At 43.5% G+C, this 27447-nt stretch overlaps 1 protein-coding gene across 1 annotated transcript in view; it reads left to right on the top strand.

Annotated features, from left to right (window-relative positions):
* MAP3K15 (mitogen-activated protein kinase kinase kinase 15) overlaps window positions 1-27447 on the top strand; it is a 156105-nt gene that overhangs the window by 107973 nt on the left and 20685 nt on the right. The window contains exons 13-18 of the mRNA XM_055376716.2: window positions 1250-1345; window positions 7866-7953; window positions 10179-10312; window positions 13331-13458; window positions 16338-16468; window positions 16700-16805. Of these exons, the coding sequence (XP_055232691.1) occupies window positions 1250-1345; window positions 7866-7953; window positions 10179-10312; window positions 13331-13458; window positions 16338-16468; window positions 16700-16805 (683 nt within the window). The remainder of the gene's footprint in view (window positions 1-1249; window positions 1346-7865; window positions 7954-10178; window positions 10313-13330; window positions 13459-16337; window positions 16469-16699; window positions 16806-27447) is intronic.

Below are 27447 nucleotides of genomic sequence, written 5' to 3'. Positions count from 1 at the left end.
CTACAGGTGTGTGGCACAATGCCTGGCTGATTTTTGTATTTTTTGTAGAGTCAGGGTTTTGCCATGTTGGTCAGGCTGGTCTCGAACTCCTGACCTCAAGTGATCCGCCCGCCTCAGCCTCCCAAAATGCTAGGATTATAGGCGTGAGCCACTGTGCCTTGTGAAGATTTTCAAAAATGTGTTACTTAGTAATTAAGTTGTGTTAAAGCAGGTAGTCAAGATCCTTCTGTTTGTGCCTCCTCATAGAGATACCTCTAGGTGCCATTTCAGCCATCAATGGGGATTTACAAAGGGCCTGAGGGCGTATCATCCTCGCCCCACCCCTCCCCGGGACCCATGTGACCTGAAGAGTATACTTTGAGCATTCCAGAGGCTCTCCAACTAACTGTGGTGGTTGCTTTACAGATTGATTTTCAAAACCTGCTCACTTATAATCTAGTTCTAATTCTTTTTGAATCTCCTCTGTACTCTTGGTGTTCCAACCCAGTATTTGTCATGCAATCTATAACATAAAGAATGGTCTAGGACAGTTTGGATCTCAGCAAGAGATAACTTAGAAAGGATGAGATAAAGTGGCTTCAGTTGTTTGAAGGGACAATGATAGAAGAGAATCTAGCCTTCCTCTCCATAATACCTCCTGGCATGAGGGCCACTGCTCTCTGACATACAGTCTACTGGCAGATTTCGTGTCACTGGCTATGTCCAGGCAAGCTGAATATTGCTTGTTGGATGAGCTGTAGAATCAGGTACAGACCCTGGGTGGAGATGGACCAGATAACAAACATTTAAAGGCCTTTCTTGAGCTACAGTGCCATGTTTATTTCCATTTCCCTTGTGTGGCCACAAATACTGTGTCCTGATACTTTCCGAATCTAGAAATTCCCTTAATACCACAATAAATTATTTCACAAATACCTTGCCTTTCTTTTTCATGAGATTATAAGCCCCTTGAGGACAGAGAACCATATTTTATTCCCCTTTCTGTTGCCCGTATGCTTTGCTTAGCACTGAATTATATTAAGAGTAAGTTCATATTAAGGTCAGTTGATAAATACAAACTCAAATATAAGCAAGATAAATGTCTCTGGTATTTAAATTTCATAGAGAAATAAAAGGCAGACTTGGGGGGTGTTTGTTAAAACATTAATGAATCTTTCAGGAATTGATAAAATAGAAGAAAAGATTGTGTCGCAGATTTAGAATGGGTATCATAACTTATGTATAAACATTATGCTTTGAAATTTTACAGCCTATCAAAGTTTGATGAACGGTGTTGTTTTCTTTATGTCCATGATAATTCTGATGACTTTCAAATCTACTTTTCCACCGAAGAGCAGTGCAGTAGGTGAGTTACAGCCAATTCAGGTATTTGCAATGTAATTATGGCGGATCATTTTTAAAGGGCCTTTGTTCTGAAAGATATTTACTTGCTATTACTGTCTTTCTTGAAATGTTAACTTAGATCTCAAAAAAGCTCTAAAATTTCTGTAATTCATATAGCAGGTAATTCAGCCATTTAAAATACACAACTTGGCCAGGTGCAGTAGCTCACGCCTGTAATCTCAGCACTTTGGGAGGCTGAGGAGGGTGGATCACCTGAGGTTAGGAGTTCGAGACCAGCCTGACCAACATGGAGAAACCCTGCCTCTACTAAAAATACAAAATTAGCCGGGTGTGGTGGCGCATGCCTGTAATCCCAGCTACTTGAGAGGCTGAGGCAGGAGAATCACTTGAACCCGGGAAGTGGAGGTTGCAGTGAGCCGAGATTGTGCCATTGCACCCCAGCCTGGGGAACAAGAGCGAAACTCCACTTCAAAAAAATGAATAACATAACATTCAGCATTTTTTAGTATAGTCATAGTTTTCCAACCAACACCATAATCTAGTTTTAGAATATTTTCATCACCCCCACAAGAAACACACTATCCATAGAGTCATTCCTCATTCCCTCAACCTCGCCCCATCTTGGCCCCAGCCCGAGGTAACCATTAATCTTTGTGTCTCTATGGCTCTGCCTATTCTGGCCATTTCATATAAATGGAATCATACAGTATGTGGTCTCTTGTGACTGGCTTCTTTCACTTAGCGTAATTTTTTTTAAGGTTTATCCATGTGTAACACGTATCAGTACTTCATTTCTTTTTGTGGCTGAATGATATTCTTTTGTATGGCTATACCACAGTTTATCTGTTTGTCAGCCAATAGGCATTTGGATTGTTTGCACTTTTTGACAATTATGAATTGTACTTCCCTGAACATTCACGTGCAAGTATTTGTGAGGACATGTTTTTATTTCTCTTGGAGTCAAATTGCTGGGTCTTATGGTAACTCTACGTTTAACCTTTTGAGGAACTGCCAGACCATTTTCCCATTTTATATTCCCATTAGCAATGTATGTGGCTTCCAATTTCTCCACGTCCTTGCCAACACTAGTTATTATCTGTCTTTTGAGTATTGTAATCCTAGTGGATGTGAGGTGGGATCTCATTGTGGTTTTGATTTGCATTTTCCTGACGACTAATGATACTGAGCATCATTTCATATGCTTATTGGCCATTTCTATACCTCTGGAGAAATGTCTATTCAAATTCTTTGTCCAATTAAAAAAATTAAACTTTTTATTTTTGAAAATATTTACAGCCATAGGAAAGTTTCAAAATACAATACAAAGAATTTCCATATACGTTTCACACAGAATTTCTCAGGGTTTACCCCTTACCACATTGGTTTTACATTCTCGCTCTATGCATATGGTTATTTTTTCTGAACTGTTTAAAAGTAAGTTGTAGACAATGCTCCATTACCTGTAAATACTTGAGTGTATTTCGTAAAAACGAGGATACTGACTTGTGTAATTACAGTACAGTTATCTAATGAGGAAATTAAGATAGATATAGTACTATAATCTACAACATTTATCCAAATTTTACTTAGTGTCCCAATGATGTCTTTTATAGCAAAACAAAAGGTTTTTCCCCTGGTCCACATTCCAATCCAGGATCACATGTTGCGTTGAGTTGTCACGTCCGCATAGTCTCCTTTCACCTGAAAGAGTTCATCATCAGTCTTTGTCTTTTTTGACTTAATACTTTCCAAGAGTATAGACAGTTTATTTTGGGTAGTCCTTTGACTTGGATTTGTTTATCGTTTCCTCATGAGTACACTGATGTTATGTATTTGGCAGGAATATCACAGAAATGATGTTGTGTCCTTCTCAGTGCCTCATAACAAGGGACACAATATTTCTGTGTCATTATTGGTGATGTTAACGTGGATCATCTGGTGAAAGTGGTGTTTGCCAGCTATCTCCAAACTTTGCCCACTTATAATTGGGTTATTTATCATTTTATTATTGATTTTAAGAGTGATATATACATATATATGTGATATATTTTTTTCTCTATGCAAGTTCTTTATCAGATATGATTTGCAAATGCTTTTTCCCGTCCTGTAGGTTGTCTTTTCACTCTCTTGATGGTATCACTTGCAGCACAAAAGTTTTTAATTTGGATGAAGTACAACTTACCTATTTATTTCTTTTGTCATTTGTGCTTTTGGCTCTTGTCTTAGAAGCTTTGTCTAGCCTGAGGTGTTCTATGGTTTTTATGTTTTCTTCCAAGAGTTTTATAGTTTTAACTTTTATGTTTAGGTTTTTGACCCATTTTGAATTCATTTTTGGATGTGGTGTAAGGTAGGGGTTCCAACTTTATTCTTTAACGTGGATATGTGGTTGTCCTAGCACCATTTGTTGAAAAGACTATTCTTGAAAAGACTATTCTTTCCCTGATTGAGTGGTCTTGGTACTCTTTTTGGAAATCAGTTGACCACAAATGTAGGAGTTTATTTCTGGACTCTCAATTCCATTCCATTGTTTTGTATGTCTATTCTTAATGCAAGCACCATGCTTTTCTCTATTACTGTAGCTTTGTAGTAAGTTGTAAAATCAGGAAATGTGAGCCCTCCAACTTCGTTCTTGTTTTTCAAGATTGTTTTGGTTATTGTGGATGCTTGCATTTCCACGTAAATATTAGGATCAGCTTATCAATTTCTGTAGAAAAATGGCAGCTAGGACTTTGACAGGGAATACGTTGGATATCTAGATCAATTTGGAGAGCGTTGCCGTATTAACCATCCTGGCTTCCAATCCATGAACACAAGATGGATTTCTATTTACTTAGGTTTTCTTGAATTTCTTTCAATGATATTTTTGTAGTTTCAGTGTACAAATTTTGTACTTCTTTTATTAAGTACATACCTAAGGATTTTATTATTTTGATACTGGAGTTTTTTTAATTTCACTTTTGGATGTTCACTGATAATGTATTAGAAATACACTTGAGTTGTAAATGTTGATTTTGTAACTTACAACCTTGCTGAACTCATGTATTAGTTCTAATGGGTTTTATTGAATTCCTTAGGGTTTTCTGTGTGCAATATCATGTCATCTGCAGATACAGTTTTAGTTTTTCCTTTCCAACCTAGATGCCTTTATTTTCCTTGCCTAATTATTCTAGCTAGACTCTCCAGCACAATGTGGAATAGAAGTAGGGAGAGTAGACATCTTTATTTTGTTCCTGTTTTTAAGAAGAAAGAAGTTAGTCTTTCATCATTAAGTATGATGTTAGCAGCAGATTTTTCATAGATAACCTTTATCAGATTGAGGAAGTTCCCTTTATTCATAGTTCATTTGTATCATGTAATTTGAGAAAGTCTTAATTCATTGTGTCTCAGACAATCATTGTCACAACATATTTAAAGATTAGGCTAGGCTGGGTGTGGTGGCTGATGCCTGTAATCCTAGCACTTTGGGAGGCTGAGGAAGGAGGATTGCTTGAGTGGGCAGTTCGAGACCAGCCTGGGTGACATGGTAAAACCCCGTCTCTGCAAAAAGTACAAAAAAAAAAGTTAGCTCAGCATGGTGACATACACCTGTAGTCCCAGCTACTCAGGAGGCAGAAGTGGGAGGATCACCTGAGCCTGGGAGGTTGAGGCTGTGGTGAGCAGTGATCATGCCACTGGACTCCAGCTTGGGCGACAGAGCAAGATCCTGTCAAAAAAAAAAAAAAGAATAGAATAGAATAAATAGCAGACTAGGGAATCATTGGATCATAACCTTCAATTTACAGTAGAAAAAATGCTGCCAAATATAAATTGGTGTAAAAGTAATTGCAGTTTTTGCCATTAAAAACCTAATATTAAGCAGAACATCCTTTTACTACTACAAAATGTGCCCTTTTGACCCTCATTCAGTACTCTGTGCCTTTTTTAAAAAATACATTTTAATAATTTTTTTATTGATGTGTAACGTATAAACAAGTTTGTAATGTGCACTTAAGTGTACAGCTTGATAAATTTTGATACATATATACATTCTTGTACCTGCCTCCCAGATCAGCACCCCAGAAGTTGCTTTGTGCCCCTTCACAGTCATTAAACTCCCTCCAGTGATAACTATTTTGATTTTTACCACCAATGGTTAGTTTCACCTGTTCTTGACCTACAAATAAACAGAATCATGTAGTTTGTACCCTTGTTTCTCACCTCTTTCCCTTAAAATAATATTCATAGCTGGGCACGGTGGCCCACACCTGTAATCCCAGCACTTTGGGAGGCCAAGGCAGGAGGATCGCTTGATCCCAGGAGTTCAAGGGCAACACAGGGAGACCCTCGTCTCTACAAAAAATAAAAAAATTAGCTGGGCGTGGTGGTGTGCGCCTCCAGTCCCAGCTACTTGGGAGGATGAGGTGGGAGGATTGCTTGAGCCTGTGAGGTCGAGACTGCAGTGAACCATGATCACGCCACTGCACTCCAGGCTAGGTGACAGAGTGATACCCCATCTCAAAAACAAGAAACAAAATGAAATCCAACTGTGAAGTATATATCAGTTCATTCTTTCTCTGTGTAGCATTCCGTTGTGTTCCAATTTATCTGTTCTTCTATTAATGAAGACTTGGGTTGTTTCTGTTTGGGGGCTATTACGAAGAAAATGACTATGAACATTCTTATATATGCCCTTTGGTGAACATATATATTGATTTCTATTGAGTGTATATATCTAGGAGTGGATTACTGGATTATAGGGTAGGTTTATCTTCAGCTTTGGTTGTTGATACTGCCAAGAGTTTTCCAAAGTGGTCATGTCAATTTACACTCCTACTAGCAATGTATGAGAGTCCCAGTTGTTCCATATTCTTAAGAACAGTTGATATCGTCTTTTATTTTTTTCTGTTGAGACAGAGTCTTGCTCTTTTGCCCAGCTGGAGTGCAGTGGCGCAGTCTTGGCTCACTGCAACCTCTGCCTCCCGGTCTCAAGCAATCTTCCTACCTCAGTCTCCTGAGTAGCTGGGACTACAGGTGTGTGCCACCACACCTGGCTAATTAAAAAAAAAAAAAAAATTGTAGAAACGGGGTTTCGGCCACATTGCCCAGGTTGGTCTCGAACTCCTGGCCTCAAGCAGTCTTCCCGCTTCAGTCTCCCAAAGTGCTGAGATTACAGGCATGAGCCACTACACCTGGCTGATACCGTCTTTTAAATCTTAGTTGTTCTGTGAGTGCATACCATATGTCTCTTAAGAAGCCTGACGATTGGGTTATCCAGCTTTCAAAGATTAGAAGAAAAGGTAAGATGGGTTAGTTAGAAAAAAGAGCATTTTAATGGTTTATGGAAATTATCCTGAAATGTACAGTATTCCTCCTTGACATCTTAAGAGAGAATTGTGAGTAAAAATGTTCTAATGAGTCAAGATGACTTGTATCCAAATAAACAACTACACAAGTCTAGGAAGTGGCCCACGTGGCCCAGTAGAATTTGTGAGAAAGATTTATGGGTCAATATTAAGCTTGTTCTGTGTCAGCAGAATGATGTGGCCACCTTATGCGTTTCCTCCTCACCATTCCCCTTATACAACACCCTGTATCTTACTGAGAACTAGATTGTCTATACTTTGAGAGGCAATAGTCCCCCTATCCTTAGCATTGATTAGATCCCCTCTGAACACTGGTCTTGGGGCCAGACTTCAAGAATAATATAAGAGGCTGGGTGCGGGGGCTCGTGCCTCCCAACACTTTCGGAGGCCGAGGTGGGAGAATCATTTGAGTCCAGGAGTTTGAGACCAATCTAGGCAACATAGTGAGACCCCGTCTACAAAAAATACAAAAATTAGCCGGGCTTGGTGATGGGTGCCTGTAGTCTCAGCTGCTTGAGAGGCTGAGGTGGGAGAATTGCTTGAGCTCAGGAGGCTGGCTGAGGCTGCAGTGAGCTGTGATCACATCACTGCACTCCAGCCTGGGCGACAGAGCGAGACCCTGTCTTTAAAAAAAAAAAAAAAAAGAAAAAGTAACACAGGGACGTCATCTGAAGAATTACCTGCTAGTAGAGTAACTCACACGTCCTGGGGTAAACAGTGATGGGACAGAAAGGAAAGACTTATAGGGACATGGTAAAATTATGTGCATTTCTAATGGGATGTTAAGTAGAAAAATGGTTAATTCTAAGCAAACTGTGGATGGAACCCACATGAAAGAAGTCTTTGGTTCAATAAAAGGGAAACATTTCTCATTAAGATCTTCCAAGAATGAGCTGTCTTTGGGAGGTAATGAGTTCTCTGTTGCTGGAGGTACTCAAGCATCAATTGGTCAACCAGTTGGTGGAGATACTATATAGAGGGGATTCAGGTATCACATTGGTAGTTGCCCTAGATTTGATAAGCGCTAAAGTACCATGTCAAATCAAGGAGGGGATCGATTGTTCCATGACTTGTAAAAGTTTGGTTTATATTTAAGTACAGTTTAATAAAGCTAAGTTAAAAACAAGGAATGAGAGCAGTTCTGGGTTGGCAACGTATTTGTGACACTTGCTGTTCTAGATTTTTCTCTTTGGTCAAAGAGATGATAACCAATACAGCAGGCAGTACAGTGGAGCTGGAGGGAGAGACCGATGGAGACACCTTGGAGGTGAGTCATGGACGATCTAGAATATGGAAAACATTGATTGTGTGTTCGATGCTTCAAGAAAATGTCCCATCTTTCTATAAAAATCCTCTGTTGAGTATGTTTTATGAACCTGCCAGCCATCACTGCATGGTTCCCAGAGATAATGTTTAATGTGTCTCCAGAGAAGAATCTCATTACTTTGGGATTCTCTCAGTTAGAATGCTTAAGAAAAATCTGGCCATGGACTAGACTAAAATTTCCTTTTGTGTACAACCTATGAAAGTTTTCTCTAGGCTAATTAGTAATGTCTGTGAGACTACAAGAGAATTAGTTGGCCAACTGAGAGCAGACGTTTTATGCTTAAAATGACTTTTGTTATAGCTATGTGCATATAGTATATTAAATATAACAACTTTAAAATCATTTTAAAAAGTAGGCTCATCATAAGCTCTTTTGAACAGCACAGTTATAGTCCACAGTTGCTAAACCATTGTACAGGTGTTTAAATCTTGCCCAGTTATTCAGATTTGCCACTCACTCAGGTTCTTCCAGTGATTACAATTTAATGAGATTTTACTGTACTTTCAGGTTAGACTGAAAGGAATTCCTTAAGGTTTCTTTCAGAAAATATCAAAGGGATTCATTTTAATAATTGAGTTAACTGCTAGAATTCTTAGGTCAGGACCAGAGTTTGTTGTAGAAATGAACTGAGCAATGGTGCTTTGAGGGCAGCAGGTGTGGGAATCGGAGGGAGGTGTGAGGTAAAAGTCTTCTATGGAGCAGGCTGATTGCTAGTTACATCAGACACTGATGGAGATCCTTTACTAACCGTGTTTTTTTGTTTTTTGTTTTTTGTTTTTTGGGGGGGAAACAGAGTCTCACTCTGTTGCCGAGGCTGGAGTGGAGTGCAGTGGTGCAATCTCGCCTTACTGCAACCTCCGCCTCCTGGGTTCAAGCGATTCTCCTGCCTCAGCTTCCCATGTAGCTGGGACTACAGGCACCCGCCACCACGCCTGGCTAATTTTTGTATTTTATTTATTTAGAGATGGAGTCTTCCTCTGTTGCCCAGGCTGGAGTGCAGTGGTGTGATCTTGGCTCACTGCAACCTCCACCTACCAGGTTTAAGCGATTCTCCTGCCTCAGCATCCTGAGTAGCTGGGACCACGGGCACGTGCCACCACGCCTGGCTAATTTTTTGTATTTTTAGTAGAAACGGGGTTTCACCATGTTGGCCAGGCTGGTCTCGAACTCCTGACCTCAGGTGGTCTACTCGCCTTGGCCTCCCAAAGTGCTGGGATTACAGGCATGAGCCACCACGCCTGGCCTAATTTTTGTATTTTTAGTAGAGATGGGGTTTCGCTATGTTGGCCATGCTGGTCTCAGGTGGTCCTCCTGCCTGGGCCTCCCAAAGTGCTAGGATTACAGGCATGAGCCACTGTGTCCAGCCAACCCTTTAGTAATCTTAATTGTCATGAACATCCCTAGAAGTAGATGGGAAAGGACACCCACATACCCGCCGACTATTCCGTGTATAAGCTGCACTTCTGTAAGTAGAAGCAGTGGAGCATGCAAAATAACAGAAAGAATTGATTGCTGCCTCTCTGCTTTAAATAAGTGTTGCTCAGCGTACAGTCACATTTGTTTTAATCATCGAGAAGAATCAAATGCATCTGTATGTGACAGCTTTTGATGGGAAGATGGGGGAACAAAATAGTAATGCTAATTGTAAATCAAGTTTTTGTACTAGGTGTTTACTACTAGATCCGTATGCCTGAAAGAGTGGGGAAGCCCCAGCATATTTACTTTTTGTATTAAGATAATGTTAATTATATTGACCTTCAATTCCTTTCTGGGTTATTGAAAGATATTTGTTTCCTGACAACTTGATAAGGGATTATGCAGGAAGACACCTGGTTGGGTTATTCAACGTGCTTAGAAGCAGTTTTAAATTGCAGCATTAAAATGGGGAGGAATTTCCAAAAGGTGAGCCAGTTATATGCAAACCATATTTTTAATTTTCTTGGATTCCATTTCATAAAGTCATACTATGAACATGTGAACAATGGAGAATTCTGCCCCTTTAAAGTCATTTAATGAAAAGGGCCTAAGCTAAGCACTGTGACTTGCCTGACAGTCAAATAATGTTATTTATATTTTTTTTAGTTGCTAGACAACTCTGGGGGCCTTAGAGGGCTTCTCCGCTACAAGTTGTATGCTTTTTTGTCCTTTTGTTTTTCCTTCTTCAGTATGAGTATGACCATGATGCAAATGGTGAGAGAGTTGTCTTGGGGAAAGGCACATATGGGATTGTGTATGCTGGCCGAGATCTGAGCAATCAAGTGCGAATAGCCATCAAAGAAATCCCGGAGAGAGATAGCAGGCAAGTCCAGGCGGGACTTCCGCATTTCGGGTGCCGCCTCCACACCCCAGATCCCATACCCACCGCTCATGGTGTGGAGGAGTTAAGGGCAAAAGCATTATGTTACCACAAAACCTGTCATTCTCTTGTAATAGGGGTGATCTTTTTTTTTTTTTTTTTTTTTGAAACGGAGTCTTGCTCTATTGCCCAGGCTGGAGTGCAGTGGCATGATCTTGGCTCACTGCAACCTCCGCCTCCCAGGTTCAAGCAATTCTCATGGCTCAACCTGTAGCTGGGATTACACCATGCCCAGCTGATTTTTTTGTATTTTTGGTAGAGACGGGGTTTCACCATGTTGGTCAGGTTGGTCTCGAACTCCTGACCTCAAGTGATCTGCCCGCCTTGGCCTCCCAAAGTGCTGGGATTACAGGCATGAGCCACCGCGCCCGGCCAGGGTGATGTGCTTTTGTTTTGTGTATTATAGACTGAGAAAATGGAAGAACTACACTTCAGAGGCACGTGGATTGCAGAGGATCATATTTTAAAAGAAAACTTTTGTTGTGTTTCCACCCATTGGCTAGGTCTAAAGTTTTACATTTTTTGCGTAGTTGTTTGCAAATATATATACATTTTTGAGATGAAGTCTCGCTCTGTCACTCAGGCAGGAGTGCAGTGGCAGATCTCGGCTCACTGCAGTCTCCACTTCCTGGGCTCAAGTGATCTTCCCACTTCAGCCGCCTGAGGAGCTGGGACTACAGACACACGTCACCATGCCTGTCTAATTTTTGAGTGCAAATATAATTTTTAAATATTACTGGGTTATTTTAAATTTACATTGTAGCAGTTGAAAATGGCTATGATTTGTTCAGATGCATCATCGTGGAAAATTACATGCAGTTAAAAAAAATCAGATTTTTGCAGTACAGAATTTTTTTTAACATCCTACCCTTCACCCTCACACATGGATTTTGGACTGTTTTTCTACCATTAGTACTGCTTATTCATTTCTTTGACTTTTTTTAGTTTTAAGAAATGTTTGTTTCTAGCCGGGCATTGTAGCTCAAGCCTGTAATCCCAGCACTTTGGGAGGCTGAGGCGGGCAGCTCACTTGAGGTCAAGAGTTCAAGACCAGCCTGGGCAACATGGTGAAACCTCGTCTCTGTTAAAAATACAAAACTTAGGTGGGTGGGCATGGTGGCGCACACCTGTAGTCCCAGCTACTCTGGAGGCTGAGGCACGAGAATCGCTTGAACCCGGGAGGCAGAGGCTACAGTGAGCCGAGATTGTGCCACTGCACTCCAGCCTGGGTGACAGAGTGAGACCCTGTCTCAAAAAAAAAAGAAAAAAGTTTAAATTTATACCCCAACAAAATGAGCATTGCAATGTTGACTGCAAAGTGTTTCTGTAGAGAAGCTACATACACAGTTGGAATTAATCATTCCGGGATCCACAGGTGTGTCAGACCACAGCTGTAGGATTGCCTTCAGTGTCGAGTGCTGAAGAATATGTGTAAACACCCATGTATCTGGGTGATTGCTGATATATTGGGGATGAGTTTCAAGGGATTTCTGCCAGCTGTAAGACCCTTCATTCATCCATTCATGTATTTGTTGATTTTCAGTGGGATAGCATGTTATGATACGTGAATTATGAGACAGGACCTGAAATGAACTATTTCCATTTCTTCATTTCACCAATAAGAAAATCAAGACTGAGGAAGATTAAATGACTTTCCCAAGGATGCTTAGAAACAAGACTAGGATCCGAGTCTCTTGAGTTCCTCATCCAGCATCCAGTCTCTTTTCTCATGATGGATAAGGTGTTGCAGTTGTATCTATTTGGGGAAATTTCTGGCATGTCCCATCTCCTTCATTTGGTAGCAATAGCTGTTCTAGCTTTTTGTTGCTGATCAGTAGTTCCTGGGATTTTAAGAGCTAGAAGGGACCTTTAGAGACTGTTTTGTTCAACTCCCTAAATTTATAGGCTGAACTTATGATGATAGGTACTTTCTCTGTGTCAGACTCTGGGCTGGCACTGGGGACCGAAAGGTGATTAGGATAGTGTCCTTTTCCCAGGGTTCTGCTGGTTTGGTGGGAAATGCAGATGCTTTGCCTGTGAGTGAAAGTGCCAAGTGCCATGATGGAGGAGTACACAGAGTTTTTTTAGAACACGGAAGAGGAATGAATTACTCTACTTAGTGAGTTGTGGCAAGTTTGAAAAAATAGATCAACTTTGAGCTGGACTTTGAGGGATGAGTAAGAATTTGTTTAGCGGAAAAGGAGGCCAATGCTGATGGAAAAACAGAGCTGTTAAAACACAAAGTATATTCAGAGAACAACAGATTGTCTGATATGACTTGAATGTAGGATGCAGGGCAGTGAAATGCTCTTGAAATGAGGCCAAAAAAAATTTTTTTAAGGCTTAGCCTGAACTGATCTTTGAAAGTCCTTGTATGTGACATTAAATAGCATGGTCTCTATGTGGAATTTATGTGGGGAAGGGATGTGGTGAAGTGTGTGTTTTAAGAAGAGGTAGTATAATGGCCAAGGTTGGGGAATGGATTAAAAAGGCCAGAGGCTGGGGCTGGGTGGCCCATTAGGTGGCTGCTGTTGTGGTCTGGAGCGACTCTGTAGAATAAGACGAGAGGGCAGCTGAGGGCAGAACCTTCCAGAACACCACTGTTCATGGGAGGCAGAGGAAGAGGGGCTGCTGAGAGAGGTAAAGAATGGTTGGTGGGTTCAGGCCCGAAAAATAACAGTAGTAACAATAGCAGTCATTCATTGAATACTCACCACACACCAGCTACTCCACTAAGTGCTTAAGGAAATGGACATGCCTTGGCCCCTGGCAGCCCTGCATGGCTGTAGGCTTATCCTCTATTGTACAGATGGGAAGTTGAGTAGTTTGATGGAAGCCAGAGAAAAGAAAGTTTCCAGAAAGAAGGGATGGGCAGCAGTGGGGCAGGTCCTGGTGAGGTGAGATGTGGGTCTAGAGTCCCTGGGATTTGGCACGTGACCCTGGCTCTGTTTTTCCCAATAGGTATTCTCAGCCTCTGCACGAGGAGATAGCCCTGCACAAGTACCTTAAGCACCGCAATATCGTTCAGTACCTGGGCTCTGTTTCAGAGAACGGCTACATTAAGATATTTATGGAGCAGGTGCCTGGAGGTGAGTAGTCGCTGTCTTCTGGTCTCACATTCTGAAAATCACTGCGACGTGGATGTCATTTGTTGTCCTGCCATTTACAAAATGACAGACCCCTAAGCCAGGCCTGTAGGGCGCCTGTAGTCCCAGTTACTTGGGAGGCTGAGATGGGAAGATCACTTGAGCCCATGAGGTCAAGGCTGCAGTGAGCCATGATCACAGCACTGCACTCCAGCCTGGGCGACAGAGCAAAACCCAACTCTCTTAAAAAAAAAAAAAAAAAAAAAAAAAAGCAACAGACCTTTTAGATGTTGGAAAGTTGGATACTTTCCAAATGTCATATAAGCAGTCTATTTCTGGTTTGTTGATGCAGTTTGTTCAACCCACAAATATTCATTGACTGTCTATGGAGAAAACATAGTCTTTGGCCTTGAGGCCTTCACAGTCTGGGAGTTGAAAGGTGGGTTTGGACAAGGGTGCAGAAGAGGGAACATAGATGTTAAAAGTGACAATGCAAAATAGCATTTTGATAATGAAATCAAGCATCAGTGTTTTATCCACAAAAGTCCCTGAATGCAAGAGATAGGGCACAGGAGGGGAGTTCCTGGGATCTGGAGCCAGACCATCTAGTCTGAGTCCGTTCCTCCATCCACAAGCTGTGTGACTTCAGGCAAATTGTTTTACCTCTCTGTGCCCTCAGTTTTCTTTTTTTTGAGACGGAGTCTTGCTTTGTCGCCCAGGCTGGAGTGCAGTGGCGCGATCTCGGCTCACTGCAAGTTCCACCTCCCGGGTTCACGCCATTCTCCTGCCTCAGCCTCCCGAGTAGCTGGGACTACAGGCGCCCACTACCACGCCCGGCTAATTTTTTTTTGTATTTTTAGTAGAGACGGGGTTTCACCGTGTTAGCCAGGATGGTCTCGATCTCCTGACCTCGTGATCCGCCTGCCTCGGCCTCCCAAAGTGCTGGGATTACAGGCGTGAGCCACCGCGCCCGGCCCAGTTTTCTGATTGAATAAATGAACTGTAAAATTGGAGTAATAATGACTCCGATAATTGGAGTAATAATTATTGGAGTAACAATAACGCTGTCTCAGTGGGCTGTTGGGTGGATTCTGTCTGGCAGAGAACAAGAGCTCAGTAAGTGCTCATTGAAATAATGAATCAAACTCTTTAATTAAATAATAGTTATCTGAATACAGATGTTAAAACTTCAGTTAGAAATCTTCATTCATTCATTCATTCATTCAACCGACAGTTATTAAGAGTCTACTATTACAGGAAGAGTCTTAAGTATATTTATTAAGAGCCAGGCAGTCAGCCAGGCACAGTGGCTCACGCCTGTAATCCCAGCACTTTGGGAGGCCAAGGCAGGTGGATCACTTGAGGCCAGGAATTCAAGACCAGCCTGGCCAACATGGAGAAACCCCCTCTCTACTAAAAATACAAAAAATTAGCCAGGTGTGGTGGCGTGCGCCTGTAGTCCCAGCTACTCCGGAGGCTGAGGCACAAGAATCGCTTAAACCCAGGAGGAGGAGGTTGCAGTGAGCCAAGATCATACCACTCCACTCCATCCTAGGTTACACAGTGAGTCTCCGTCTTCAAAAAAAAAAAAAAAAAAGAGCCAGGCAGTGGGCTAGATTTTCAGGGTTATGTTAGAATAAATAAAGTAGTTTGTTTTTTCCCTTAAGTTGGTCATAGTCTATCAGAAAACTCGTCCATTGCTGCTTTTTCTTTTTTTTGAGATGGGGTCTCTCTGTCTGTTTCCCAGGCTGGAGTGCAGTGGTACAATATTGGCTCACTGATGGCAACCTCTGCCTCCTGGGTTCAAGCAATTCTCTCTGCCTCAGCCTCTCAAGTAGCTAGGATTACAAGTGCGTGCCACCACGCCTGGCTAATTTTTGTATTTTTAGTAGAGATGGGGTTTTGCCACGTTGACCAGGCTGGTCTTGAACTCCTGACCTCAGGTGATCTGCCCACCTCGGCCTCCCAAAGTGCTGGGATTACAGGCGTGAGCCACCACGCCCGGCCCCTTACTCTTCACGTTAGTTGATAACCCCATCCCCGATGTTAGGTTTAAGGGTATCAACAGAATTAGAGACAGATGTGTTCATCCCCTTTTATAGATGGGGAAAGCAAGGTAGATCAAGGTCCCATAACGCTGTGTAAGTGGGAATCTGAGACCAGCCGATGTCTGAGGGCCTGTTCCTGCCAATGGACAGGACATCCTGCAGTTCACATGATGTCCTTCGAGACGTGGTCACAGTGTCCTTAAGGGAGCTTTTCTTTTGGCCCAAATGTTCAGTGTTTAATAGTGTAATTGGGGGAAGTGGTTGTTGATCAAGACAGTCCTGCCCTGAGACTTGCCACTGTGGCTTTCTCACATTGAGGACAGAGAGACCCAACTTCCTCCAGTCCTAGTCCTTGTCACCCTAAAGGGCCCCTCACTCTGGACCTGTCCACCTCTGATTACAGACAAGGTATAAAACGTGGCTTTAACCCAAGCAGAATGACTGAGACAGACCTGCTGTAAACAAGTGTCATGGGACCTGAGTTATCTACGCCAGCAGGCCATGCCCCTCAAGTTGAGAGAGCATTATTTCGCTCTCCTCCTAACTTCATGTAGCTGAACAGAGCTAAACCCACAATTGGCCCCACTGAATTTCAGGGGGCACAAGGGGTTCATGTTCACCCTCTGCCTCTGGTTAGGTTCATGTGCTCAATCGCTTCCAGTCCATTCCCTGGCTGTAGCTACAGAGGGGAGGAAACATGTTGCATTTAGCCCAGATCCAGTGGTGTTGGTGTAAGCACTGAGGTTAGGTTAGAAACCTCACCTCACTTTATTTCCCTGAACTTTTATTGAAACTTTCTCTTCCTGATAAGTTTTTTGCTGTGACTGTCTCTAGGAAGCCTTTCTGCTCTTCTGCGATCCAAATGGGGGCCGATGAAGGAACCGACAATCAAGTTTTACACCAAACAGATCCTGGAGGGCCTTAAGTATCTCCATGAAAACCAGATCGTGCACAGAGACATAAAGGTACTTGCTTTCTTAAGCTGACGAGGTTGCCTTTGCTCGTATCAGATCATGAGAGCTGTCGGTGGTGTCTGCTGAGTGACTGGCTGACAGAGGGGTATGATTTAGCACAACCGTCCCCAAAATGCAAAGTCTAGTTTTCCTAGAGACTTGTGACGGTTTCCCAAGGTCCAGATCTGTTTCATATGAGTTCATTTCAGCCTTTTAAGCACTTGATGATGTTATTTTCCGAAGGGCGATAATGTTCTGGTGAACACCTACAGCGGAGTGGTGAAAATCTCCGATTTTGGAACCTCGAAACGTCTTGCGGGTGTGAACCCCTGCACAGAGACTTTTACTGGTAAGCGGACCAAAGCTTGGCACAGGGTGCCCATCCCAGAGTTACGCTTTCTGCACAAGCTGCGGTTGTTCAGCCGTTACTTAGTGAGCACCTTTTCTGAGCAGAGTGAGCAATTGATACTTGAAGTAGACAGTGGATTGTCCCCAACTTCAAATTGTTTTAACTTTGTCATAGTGATGCAGCTAGCCAGCTACTTGTGGCAACAAGATTGCCCTACTTTCTTCTTTGTCATCCAAAAGTTGGGTAGATGGAGTGCTCTGCTGAGGTTCTGAGGTTTTCTTTTCTTTTTTTTTTTTTCTTTTTTTCTTTCTTTCTTTTTTTTTTTTTTTTTTGAGACGGGGTCTCACTCTGTCGCCTAGGCTGGAGTGCAGTGGCACGATCTCGACTCACTGCTACCTCCACCTCCTGGGTTCAAATGATTCTCGTCTCTCAGCCTCCCAAGTAGCTGGGATTATAGGCGCGCCCCCTACCGCACCTGATTTTTGTATTTTCAGTAGAGACAAGGTTTCACCATGTTGACCAGGCTGGTCTCGAACTCCTGACCTCAAGTGATTCGCCCACCTCAGCCTCCTAAAGTGCTGGGATAGATTACAGATGTGAGCCACCGCGCCTGGCCTCTGCTGAGGCTTTCTGAAGGTCACTCAACCAATCAGCAAGATGGCAGCACATCTCTTTAAAGTTAATAGCACATTATTTGAAATCATGGGTAATGCTGAATAACAGTATTCCTCAGACAACTGATAAAGACATTTTATTGGTCTGTCATAAAAATAGCCTGTTACTGTAGTGAATTCTGGTACCTTGTGTTTTGATATGATTGTGTTTCCAAGAGAGGCTAATTCTTCCTGGGGAATATGGTATTCTAAGTGATTTTGAGGAATTGGATTTTCTTGTCCATGTGTCAGTAATGGAATAACTTGAGCATTGAGAGGGACTGGGTTCAAAGGGTGCTATACAATTACCAGCTAGTTTCACAGTGGTAAGATCAATAAGTAGAATGATGGTCAAAAGCTACCTGTGGCTATTGGAAATTCCTGCTTAAACCTGACTAATAACAAGAACTTTGATCCTTGGAAAGAAGTACTCATTTTTGAATAAGTAAAGGTTTATAGTCCCCCAAGGAGTAACGTAAAGATCACAAAGATCTTGCCTGATGGAATTATGAAACAGCTGGGGCCTGGCATAGTGGCTGACACCTGTAATCCCAGCACTTTAAAAGGCCAAGATGGGAGGATCACTTGAGGCCAGCAGTGCAAGACCAGCCTGGTCAACATAGTGAGACCCCGTTTCTTAAAAGAAAAAAAAAAAAAAAGAAACAGCTTTCATAGGCTGGGCACTTTGGGAGATTGAGGCAGGAGGATCTCACTTGAGCTCAGGAGTTCAAGACCAGCCTGCGCAACATAGGGAGAACCCCATCTCTACAAAAAATAAATAATTATTATTATTATGTATTCTATTTATATATTCTGTTATATATAATATAATACATAATGATTATATATAATATATAATATATGTATATAATATATATTATATAGTAATTATAGTAATTATTAGCTGGGTGTGGTGGTGTGCGCCTATGGTCCCAGCTACTAGTGAGGCTGAGGTGGGAGGATTGCTTGAGCCCAGGAGGTTGAGGCTGCAGTGAGCTGTGATTGTGCCACTGCACTCCAGCCTGGGTGGCAGAGTGAGACTCTGTCTCAAAAAAAAAAAAAAAAAAAAAGAAAAAATTAGCTCTTAAAATAATATAGCTCTGAAATAAGCTATAAAAGACAGGTGACTGTTCTCTATCTCTGCAGTCACCAAAGCTGTAGGGTGGACAGCTTGGGTCTTATTTTTGGTAAATAATGTGTCAGCTTTGAAAGACTTTTTGTCAATGAGAGAGTTGTCGCGTGTCAGCCACTGGACACCCACAGTGGAGACACATTCACCATCTAAAGAGAATTTTAATACATCACAAAATGACTTCTCACTTGTAACACAAGGGGAGGTACGTGTGCCTGAAAATGGGAAAATACTATACCAGGGACACTATCAGAATCTCCCAAAGAAAGAGTGCATTGAATTTTCATTCATTGTTTCTGGTATAAATATACGTATACATCTGTCAATGTGTGTATATGAATATGTGTGTATGACTAGCACTTCATTTTCTTTTAGCATTTTACTACCCTAATTGAAAATGACTTGTATCCTCCTCTTTGGAAGCCACCAATTAGCTTGGCAATACATAGCAAGAGGGGCTCTGATATGACAAGGAGTTATTTGAAGACATAAAACCCCCAACAATTTATCTCATAATTAGCATCCCTGAGGAGGAAACAAACTCACAAAGAAAACACATGTATAATTCATCCTTGCATATCACACTTCCCAAGTAATTGGCTTGGGGAGGCATGGATTTTGCATTGCAAAAGAATGCAGGGGTGTTTGGGGGATAATAAGGAAGGGGTCTCATTTTGGTTAGGAAATTCCCCCGCATATAATTGCTCTTTGCAAAACAGAGCAGTTCTGTAAGGAAATCTCAGCTGGTTGGTGCAGAACTCTGGGTCTGTGGTTGCTCAGCCTGGCAGGAGAGCCAGAGGGTTTCAGTCAACTTCCTGGCCTGGAGCCCTCCCTCCCTGTGTTCCTCTGAAGGGTTTGCCCCACACATAGGAACCTGCGAGAACAAGAGGAAGGGCTGTTATAGCCAGGGTCAGCCCCGCCTTTTTTTTTTTTTTTTTTTTTTTTTTTTTAGCAGCCTTATCGAGGTATAGCTCACATATCATCAAAGCACCCATTAGAAGTACTCAATTCTTTGGTTTTCAGTAAATTTATTGAGTTGCTCAGCCATCACCACGATCCAGTGTCTGAACCTAGCAGACCCCGTGCCCCTTGGTACTCATCCCCATTCCCACTCCAGCCCCAGCTCATCACTCATCTGCTTTCTTGTGTTTGTGTGGCTTTGCCCGTTGTGGATATTCATATGCTTGGAATGAATACAATATGTGGGGTTTTGCATGTAGGTTCTTGCACGTTGAATCCTGTTTTTGCAGTTCCTCCATGCAGTGGTGTGTATGGGTACTTCGTTGTTGTTCATGGCTGAATGGCATTCCATTGTGTGGAGAACCACATTTTGTTCATCCATTTACCAGTTAACAGTCATTTGGGATTGTTTCTACTTTTTGGCCACTGTGAATAATGATGCTGTGAACATTCACATACAAAGCGTGTGTGAACATGTGTTTTCAGCCCTCTTGGGTAGATACCTAGAAGGAGAACTCGGGACAGGAAGTCTGTTCTTGTCTGGCTGCAAACATCGTTGGTTCAAATCCTGGCCCAACCACTTGCTAGCTGTGTGACCTTGGGCATATTACTTAACCTCCATGTGCCTCAGTTTCTTCGTAAGTAAAATAGAAATGCTCATTGTACCTACTCATAGGGTTTTTATGAGGGTAAAGTGAGTTACTGATGAAGTGCTTTGACTGGTCCCTGGCACATAGCAAGTGCAATTGAAGTGTTTGCTAATTAAATACTCGCTTGTACTTATAAGTCATGGGTTATTAGAGCTGGAAGGAGCCTTTGAGAGAACTGAGTTTGTGTGTATAACTAACGTGTTGAACCCATTGGACTCAAAGGGTGTAATCACAAAAGCCACTGGATTTTTCTCTGCCACTTTTCATCCTGCCTGGGGCAGGAGTTCTTTCCTTTGACTTTTCCAGCCACCCTTACATAACAGAGAAAGTCATAATGACACTTGAAGGAGTGCACACAGTCTGAATTCAGGAATTAAAAAGGACTCATCGCTTGAACCCGGGAGGCAGAGGTTGCATGGGCCGATTGTGCCACTGCACTCCAGCCTGGGTGACAGAGCAAGACCCTGTCTCAAAAAAAAAAAAAAAGATTCAGGCTGATATACTGATCAACGCTCTGGTCCTCATTCAAAAGTCAGACCCCTCTCCCGTCTCCCTGCAGGCAGCGACCTGTGGTCAGGAGCTGGGTGTTGGCTTTTTCTCCCTAATCACCAGCTGCAGGAAGGAGAGGACAGGGGCAGGGAAAGTTGTCACTTGACTAGCACTGTTGGAAGCTGGCTTTGCGTGCTGTAGGCCTGGCTGATGTTTAGTTATCTTCCCTCGCTGGCTCCCTCTGGATGTAACTCCTGTGTCGTGGGCAGGGGCCTGTCCTTTGGCTGACTGCCCCCTCCTCCCAGTTATTTACCCCTTACATCACCTCCTCCTTCCATCTCTTTCTGTTAAGGGATTCAGATCGTGGAGGACTGCGTTTGAGCAGGAATTCCTTTTCTTTTTTCTTTATTTTTTTATTGGGCAGCCCCTGGAACCAGAATAGGTTCTGAGAGAGACTCCCAGGATTCCTTTTAAGAAGACCATACGCTGGGCACGCCTGTAATCCCAGCTCTCTGGGAGGCTGAGGTGGGAGGATCGCTTGAGCCCAGGAGTTTGAGACCAGCCTGGCCAACATAGTGAGGCCCCGTCTCTACCAAAAATATAAAAATCAGCTGGGTGTGGTGGTGCGCACTTGTAGTCTCAGCTACTCAGGAGGCTGAGGTGAGAGAATCACTTGAGCCCAGGAGAATGAGGCTGCAGTGAGTCATAATTGTGCCACTGCACTCCAGCCTGGGCGACAGAATGAGACCCTGTCAATCAGTCAATCAATCAAATAAATAATAAAAATAAAAGATAAACCCTAAGCTGGTATTTCTGTAATAGGGTCCCCCATCTGGTGTCCAGAGTTCAAGCAGCTTCAGCCCACTGTTGAGAGGTTGTGGCAGTATCCCCACACCTTACAGCCCCCTGTCTGCTGCTGGAAGTTAACCTTTGCTCACTTGGGAGCCAGTCCACTGTGTAATTTACCTACAGGAACACATACACATGGAGCTGAGTCGCTCAGTGAAGCCCCCTTCAAAGGCTTTGGGTTAGGAACAAGTGGCGCCCCCTTTCCACCAGGCTTATCCCTTGGTCAGGTCAACTAGGGTAGTCCCCTGGACTATGGGAAAATCGTACCTTACTTTTCTTTTCTGTACTTGATTAATATGAAATCTTGAAATTTAGGCTCTAACGGTATCTCCAAGGGCCTGTGGAAGATGTGATGATCATAAGTTGATATTGAGTGGCTTGAGTTGCCCTGGGCCCACGCCCTTTTGGGGACAGTCCTGCCCCAAATCCTGTAACTTGGGAGAGGGTAGGCAGCTCTCTCTAAAGAAGCTGTCTCAGCACCATCCCCCTAAACTACTCTGTCAACTCTCTCAGCCCCTTGATCAGATTAGAAGGTCCCTGGGCCTCAGTTATAAACTCGTGTCTTCTGCCGTGTGTCTTCTTTGCTGGTAATCTGAAAATCCTATTGGACAACTCTCCAGGAGTCCCCAGTGGATTTTGTGCCCTAGCGGGGCTGAGTCAGTGCCTGTGGGTCTCTTGATCACCTTGTTCTGAACTCTGCACCACTGCACTGGTGTAGGTACCTAAGAGCCGTAGTGGGCTGTGACCAGTGACCAGTGTGATAGGGCATACCTTGGAGGAAATATAGGTTAGGGGGCATATGGGGCCCCAAGAGAGCCAGATTTTTTTTTTTTTTTTTTGAAATGAAGTCTTACTCTGTCGCCCAGGCTGGAGTGCAGTGGCGCGTTCATGGCTCAGTACAACCTCCACCACCCGGGTTCAAACGATTCTCCTGCCTCAGCCTCCCAAGTAGCTGGGACCACAGGCACACGCCACCGTGCCCGGCTAATTTTTGTATTTTTAGTAGAGACGGGGTTTCACCATGTTGGCCAGGCTGGTCTTGAACTCCTAACCTCAAGCCATCCACCTGCTTCGGCCTCCCAAAGTGCTGGGATTCAGGTGTGAGCCACCGTGCCTGGCCTATGAGAGCCAGATTGAAGGAAACCCAATTTTCCAGGATTTGTGCGTGATTCAGATGCCCCACAATGCCATCTTCACTTGGTTTTCTTGACAGAATCCAGCCTTTGGGTTAGCTGATATACACACCCAACATGCATCCTGCCAGGGAGTGTTCCCTTGAGTATCTGAAATAGTTGTGTGCGTTTATCTCTCTCTGTTAGCTGTTCTGAGAGTGGATGGTTACCCTGTGAATACAGTAGTGAATAAAATGGAGCACCCAGTTTTCCGTTAGTGCCCTGTACCTTCCAGTTACATGGAAAGATGCTCCAATATGGCTTTGGAAATCGTTACACGTGCTACTCTTATTCAGGCAGCTTTTTTTTCCAGCAGCACTTCTTCTTGATGTAGCATATGGATGAGTGATGTCATGGTGTGTAGTTCTGAACTTGAAGGTAGAAGATATGGGTTCTAGCCTAAGCGAATCCTTTAGCCTCTCTGAACCTCAGTTGCCTCCTGTGTAAAGTAGGAATAACGGTAGATAGTGCTTCCTCTGCCCAACCTTCCAGAGTCGTTTGAGTCAGATGGACAAGGCTACGTGGAGACAATTGGTAAGCCATCAAGTGCTCACCAGGAGTCAGATTTGTGGCAGGCAGCCTCCAAAATGACCCCCAATGATCCCTATCTCCTGATAGTCACACCCTCGCGTAGTTCCCTCCCATTGAATGTGGACTGGACTTAGCAACTTGCTTCTGATGAATAGGAAGAAGTGGGAGTGATGGTGTGTGACCTGGACACTAGGTCATAAAAGGCAGTGTGCCATTCCTCTTTCTCTCGGATCAGTCTCTCTGAGGGAAGCCATGTCTCAAGCCAGTCCTATGGAGGATCCCATGTACTGAAAAACCGAAGCCCCCCACTAGCTCTATCCTTAGTGAGCTTGGAAACTGATCCTCCAGCCCCAGTCCAGCCTTCAGATGACTGTAGCCCCAGCTGACATCTGGACTGCAACTTCCTGGGAGACCCTGAGCCAGGTCCACCCAGCTAGCTAGTTGCTGCTGGATTTCAACCCTTAGAAACGCTGTAAGACCTAACTATTTGTTGTTTGAGTTGATAGATTTGGGGGATCATTTCTTAAACAGCAGTAAATAACTAATATGAATGTCATTATCAAATCCTTGCCTTTAGAAAGAGTGCTGTTCACCATGGCTCCATGTTTTTAAAAATCTGCAAATTTATTTTTAACTTTTGTGGGTATATAGCAGGTATATATATTTATGGGGTATATAGACTATTTTGATACAGGCATACAATGTGTAATAATCACATCAGGGTAAATAAGGTATTTATTACCTCAGGCATTTATCCTTTGTGTTACAAACAATCCAGTTATGCTCTTTTCAGTTTTTTAAAATGTACAGTTTTTTTTTTTTTTTTTTTTTTTTTTTCTGAGACAAGATCTCACTCCCATCTGCCCAGGCTGGAGGGCAGTGGTGTGATCTCAGTTCACTGCAGCCCCAACTTCATGGGCTCAGGTGATCCTCCCACCTCAGCCTTCCAAGTAGCTGAGACTACATGTGCACACCACCAACCCTGACTAATTTTTTGTACTTTTTTAGTAGAGATGGGGTCTCGCTATGTTGCCCAGGCTGGTCTCAAACTCCTGGGCTCAAGTGATCCACCTACCTCGGCCTCCCAAAGTGCTGGGATTGCAGGCATGAGCCACCATGCCCAGCCAAAATATATTGACTATGGTCACCCTGTTGTGCTATCAAATACTAGATCTTATTCATTCTTTCTATTTTTTTTTGTACCCACTAACCATCCCCACCTTCCCCTAGTCCCCACTGCCCTTCCCAGCCTCTGGTGACCATCCTTCTACTCTCCAGGTCCCTGAGTTCAATTGTTTTGATTTTTAGCTCTCACAAATAAGTGAGAGCATGCAATGCTTCTCTTTCTATGCCTGACTTATTTCGCTTTATATAATGATCTCCAGTTCCATCCATGTTGTTGCAGATGACAGGATCTCATTCTTTTAATGGCTGAATGGTACTCCATTGTGTATATGTACCACATTTTCTTTATCCATTCATCTGTTGATGGACACTTAGGTTGTTTCCAAATCTTGGCTATTGTGAACAGTGCTGCAACAAACATGGGGGTGCAGATATCTCTTTGATATACTGATTTCCTTTCTTTTGGGTATATACCTAGGAATGGGGTTGCCGGATCCTATGATAACTCTATTTTTAGGTTTTTGAGGAACCTCCAAACTGTTCTCCATAGTGGTTGTACTAATTTACACTCCCACCAACAGTGTATGAGGGTTCCCTTTTCTCCACATCCTCGCCCGCATTTGTTATTGCCTGTCTTTTGGATATCAGCCATTTTAACTGCAGCGAGATGCTATCTCACTGTGGTTTTGATTTGCATTTTTTCTGATGATTAGGGATGTTGAGCACCCTTTCATATGCATGTTGGCCATTTACAAATGTCTTCTTTTGAGAAATGTCTATTCAGACGTTTTGCCCATTTTTAAAAATCTAATTATTAGATGTTTTCTTATAGAGTTGTGTGAGCTCCTTATATATTCTGGTGACTAATCTCCTGGCAGAGGGGTATTTTGCAAATATTTTCTCCCATTCTGTGGGTTGTCTCTTCACTTTGCTGACTGTTTCCTTTGCTGTGTAAAATCTCCAAATTTAGAATTAAGCAGACTAAATAGGCTTCAATTATGAAATCATTGTACCAGGATGGACAGTTATTTGACCAGAGCCAATTAGCCATTGATGTTTGGTTTAGCGTTTCTTTTCTACTGCTGGATACATCTATAAATGTATTCTCTTGCTCTTTGAAGAAATAAATTTAGTGATTATATTAGTCAGGGTCCAGGCAGAAAAACAAAAATAACCCCAGTTATTTCCATGGAGAGAATTTAATAGAAATAACTGTTTGCTGGTTACCAAAAACCAAAAAGGCAGAAAGGGAGGCCCTGAGGTATCAGGAAGCCTATACCCCTGGGGCTTGGGGGTCAAATGGGAGGGTGAGATTAGAACTTGTTGGGAGGGAGTGTCACCAGGCTGGAGCAGGTACCTCTGAGGGGCAAGATGAGGCTGGTTCTGGAAGTATGGGGTGACACACAGCTGGAGACTGGGGCCAACTGAGGGTCCAACGCGAAGCTTAGGGCCACAGCAAGCACACAGCAGGTCTCCGCTCCCTCCCGCATCCTTCCAGGGTCTCTCTTTAGCGCCACCTGGTTGCAGAGCCTAATGGGGAGCTGCAGGCGAAGCAGAGTCCCAGACTCAGCATCACAGAGCAGAGCTGAGAGAGGGTAGCTTCATAAGCAGCACAGTATCGGATCCTTCCTCAATTAGGGATTCGTTAGAAGGCACATTCCCTGCCAAGACCTCTCCCTCTGTTACAGCAGCAAGAGCCCGGACGTTCCCTTCTTGGGGCTCTGGGATTTCCTAACAGGGCATCAAGTGTAATGCGCTGCCATGTTGCCCAACTCTGCAACTCACTGAACATTTCCCCGCCAGGGCATCAGCTCTGGAGACCAAAGCCATCATTTGTTCCTCATCGATCTGTTGTGCTCACTGATACAACCCAATTCATATTTAAGTTTATATTTAAGTCACTTGTAATTGAATACAGTTAAAACTTAAAAATGCATTTCTTCAGTCTCACTAGCTACATTTCAAGGGCCCAACAGTCAAATATATGAGGCTAGTGACTACCATATTTAACCACACAGAATAGAACGTTGCCATCAGCGCAGGACATTCCATCTGTCACAGCTGCCCCTAGAGTATTTAAAGAATGCTAATAAGACATAGGATCTTCCAGAGGGGGACACAGGAGGTAGCTTCTCCAAACTTTCTTTATAGCCAGTGCGCCCTTTGCTTTCCTTTTTTTTTTTTTTTTTTTTTTTTTTTTGGAGACTGAGTCTCGCTCTGTCGCCAAGGCTGGAGTGCAGTAATGCGATCTCAGCTCACTGCGAGCCAGGTTCAAGGGATTCTCCTGCCTCAGCCTCCTGAGTAGCTGGGATTACAGGCACCCACCACCATGTCTGGCTAATTTTTGCATTTTTATATTTTTAGTAGAGACGGGGTTTCGCCATGTTGGCCAGGCTGGTCTCGAACTTCTGACCTCAGGTGATCCGCCCGCCTTGGCCTCCCAAAGTGCTGGGATTACAGGCGTTAGCCACCGTGCCCGGCCCTGCTTTCATTGATTAAACCTTTAGTTGTGTAATCCTCAGATAGGCCTTTGAATTTCTCTGGGTTTCAGTGTTCTATTCATGCGTGGCCAAGGTCATCTCTGACTTTGCTGTCTTTTTCTAAATTTCTTTGCCAGCCCCCAGTAGCTGCTGTCACTTTGACACATGTCCCCTTTGCACAGGCTGAGTTTCAAGGAAAACGAAGGATGTTATTCGCAGAGCCCTTGACTGACCTCCCCGTGTGCTGTCTACCACAAGAGCACGTCCAAAGCCAGAGCCCTGGGCCCACCCTGCTTGCCACTGGGCCTGTGCCCTTGCCATTGCCTCCTTAACTATTCCCACACCCTGCCCCGTGTCAGACATCGCTTGTTCCCCGGACCGCTGTCTATCTCACACCCATGATCCCCTTTGTCCAGCCCTCCAGCCTTCACAGCAGGACCCTGCTTCCCTGACAGCCCCGGCTACCAACCCAGCAAAGTTACACTTTACCCAGGCTGCTCCCCACCAAGGCCTGAGCCTGGCAGGGGTGCTAGAACCCAGGTGGGACTCTTCCAGTGGATGACTTGGGGCTGCAGACTCCCCAGCGGCCTGGCTGAAGCCC

The sequence above is a fragment of the Gorilla gorilla genome, chromosome X (assembly GCF_029281585.2).
Source record: "Gorilla gorilla gorilla isolate KB3781 chromosome X, NHGRI_mGorGor1-v2.1_pri, whole genome shotgun sequence".
NCBI lineage: Eukaryota > Metazoa > Chordata > Mammalia > Primates > Hominidae > Gorilla > Gorilla gorilla.
Note: the sequence above shows the minus strand (reverse complement) of the source record. Positions and strands in the feature narration are given on the sequence as shown.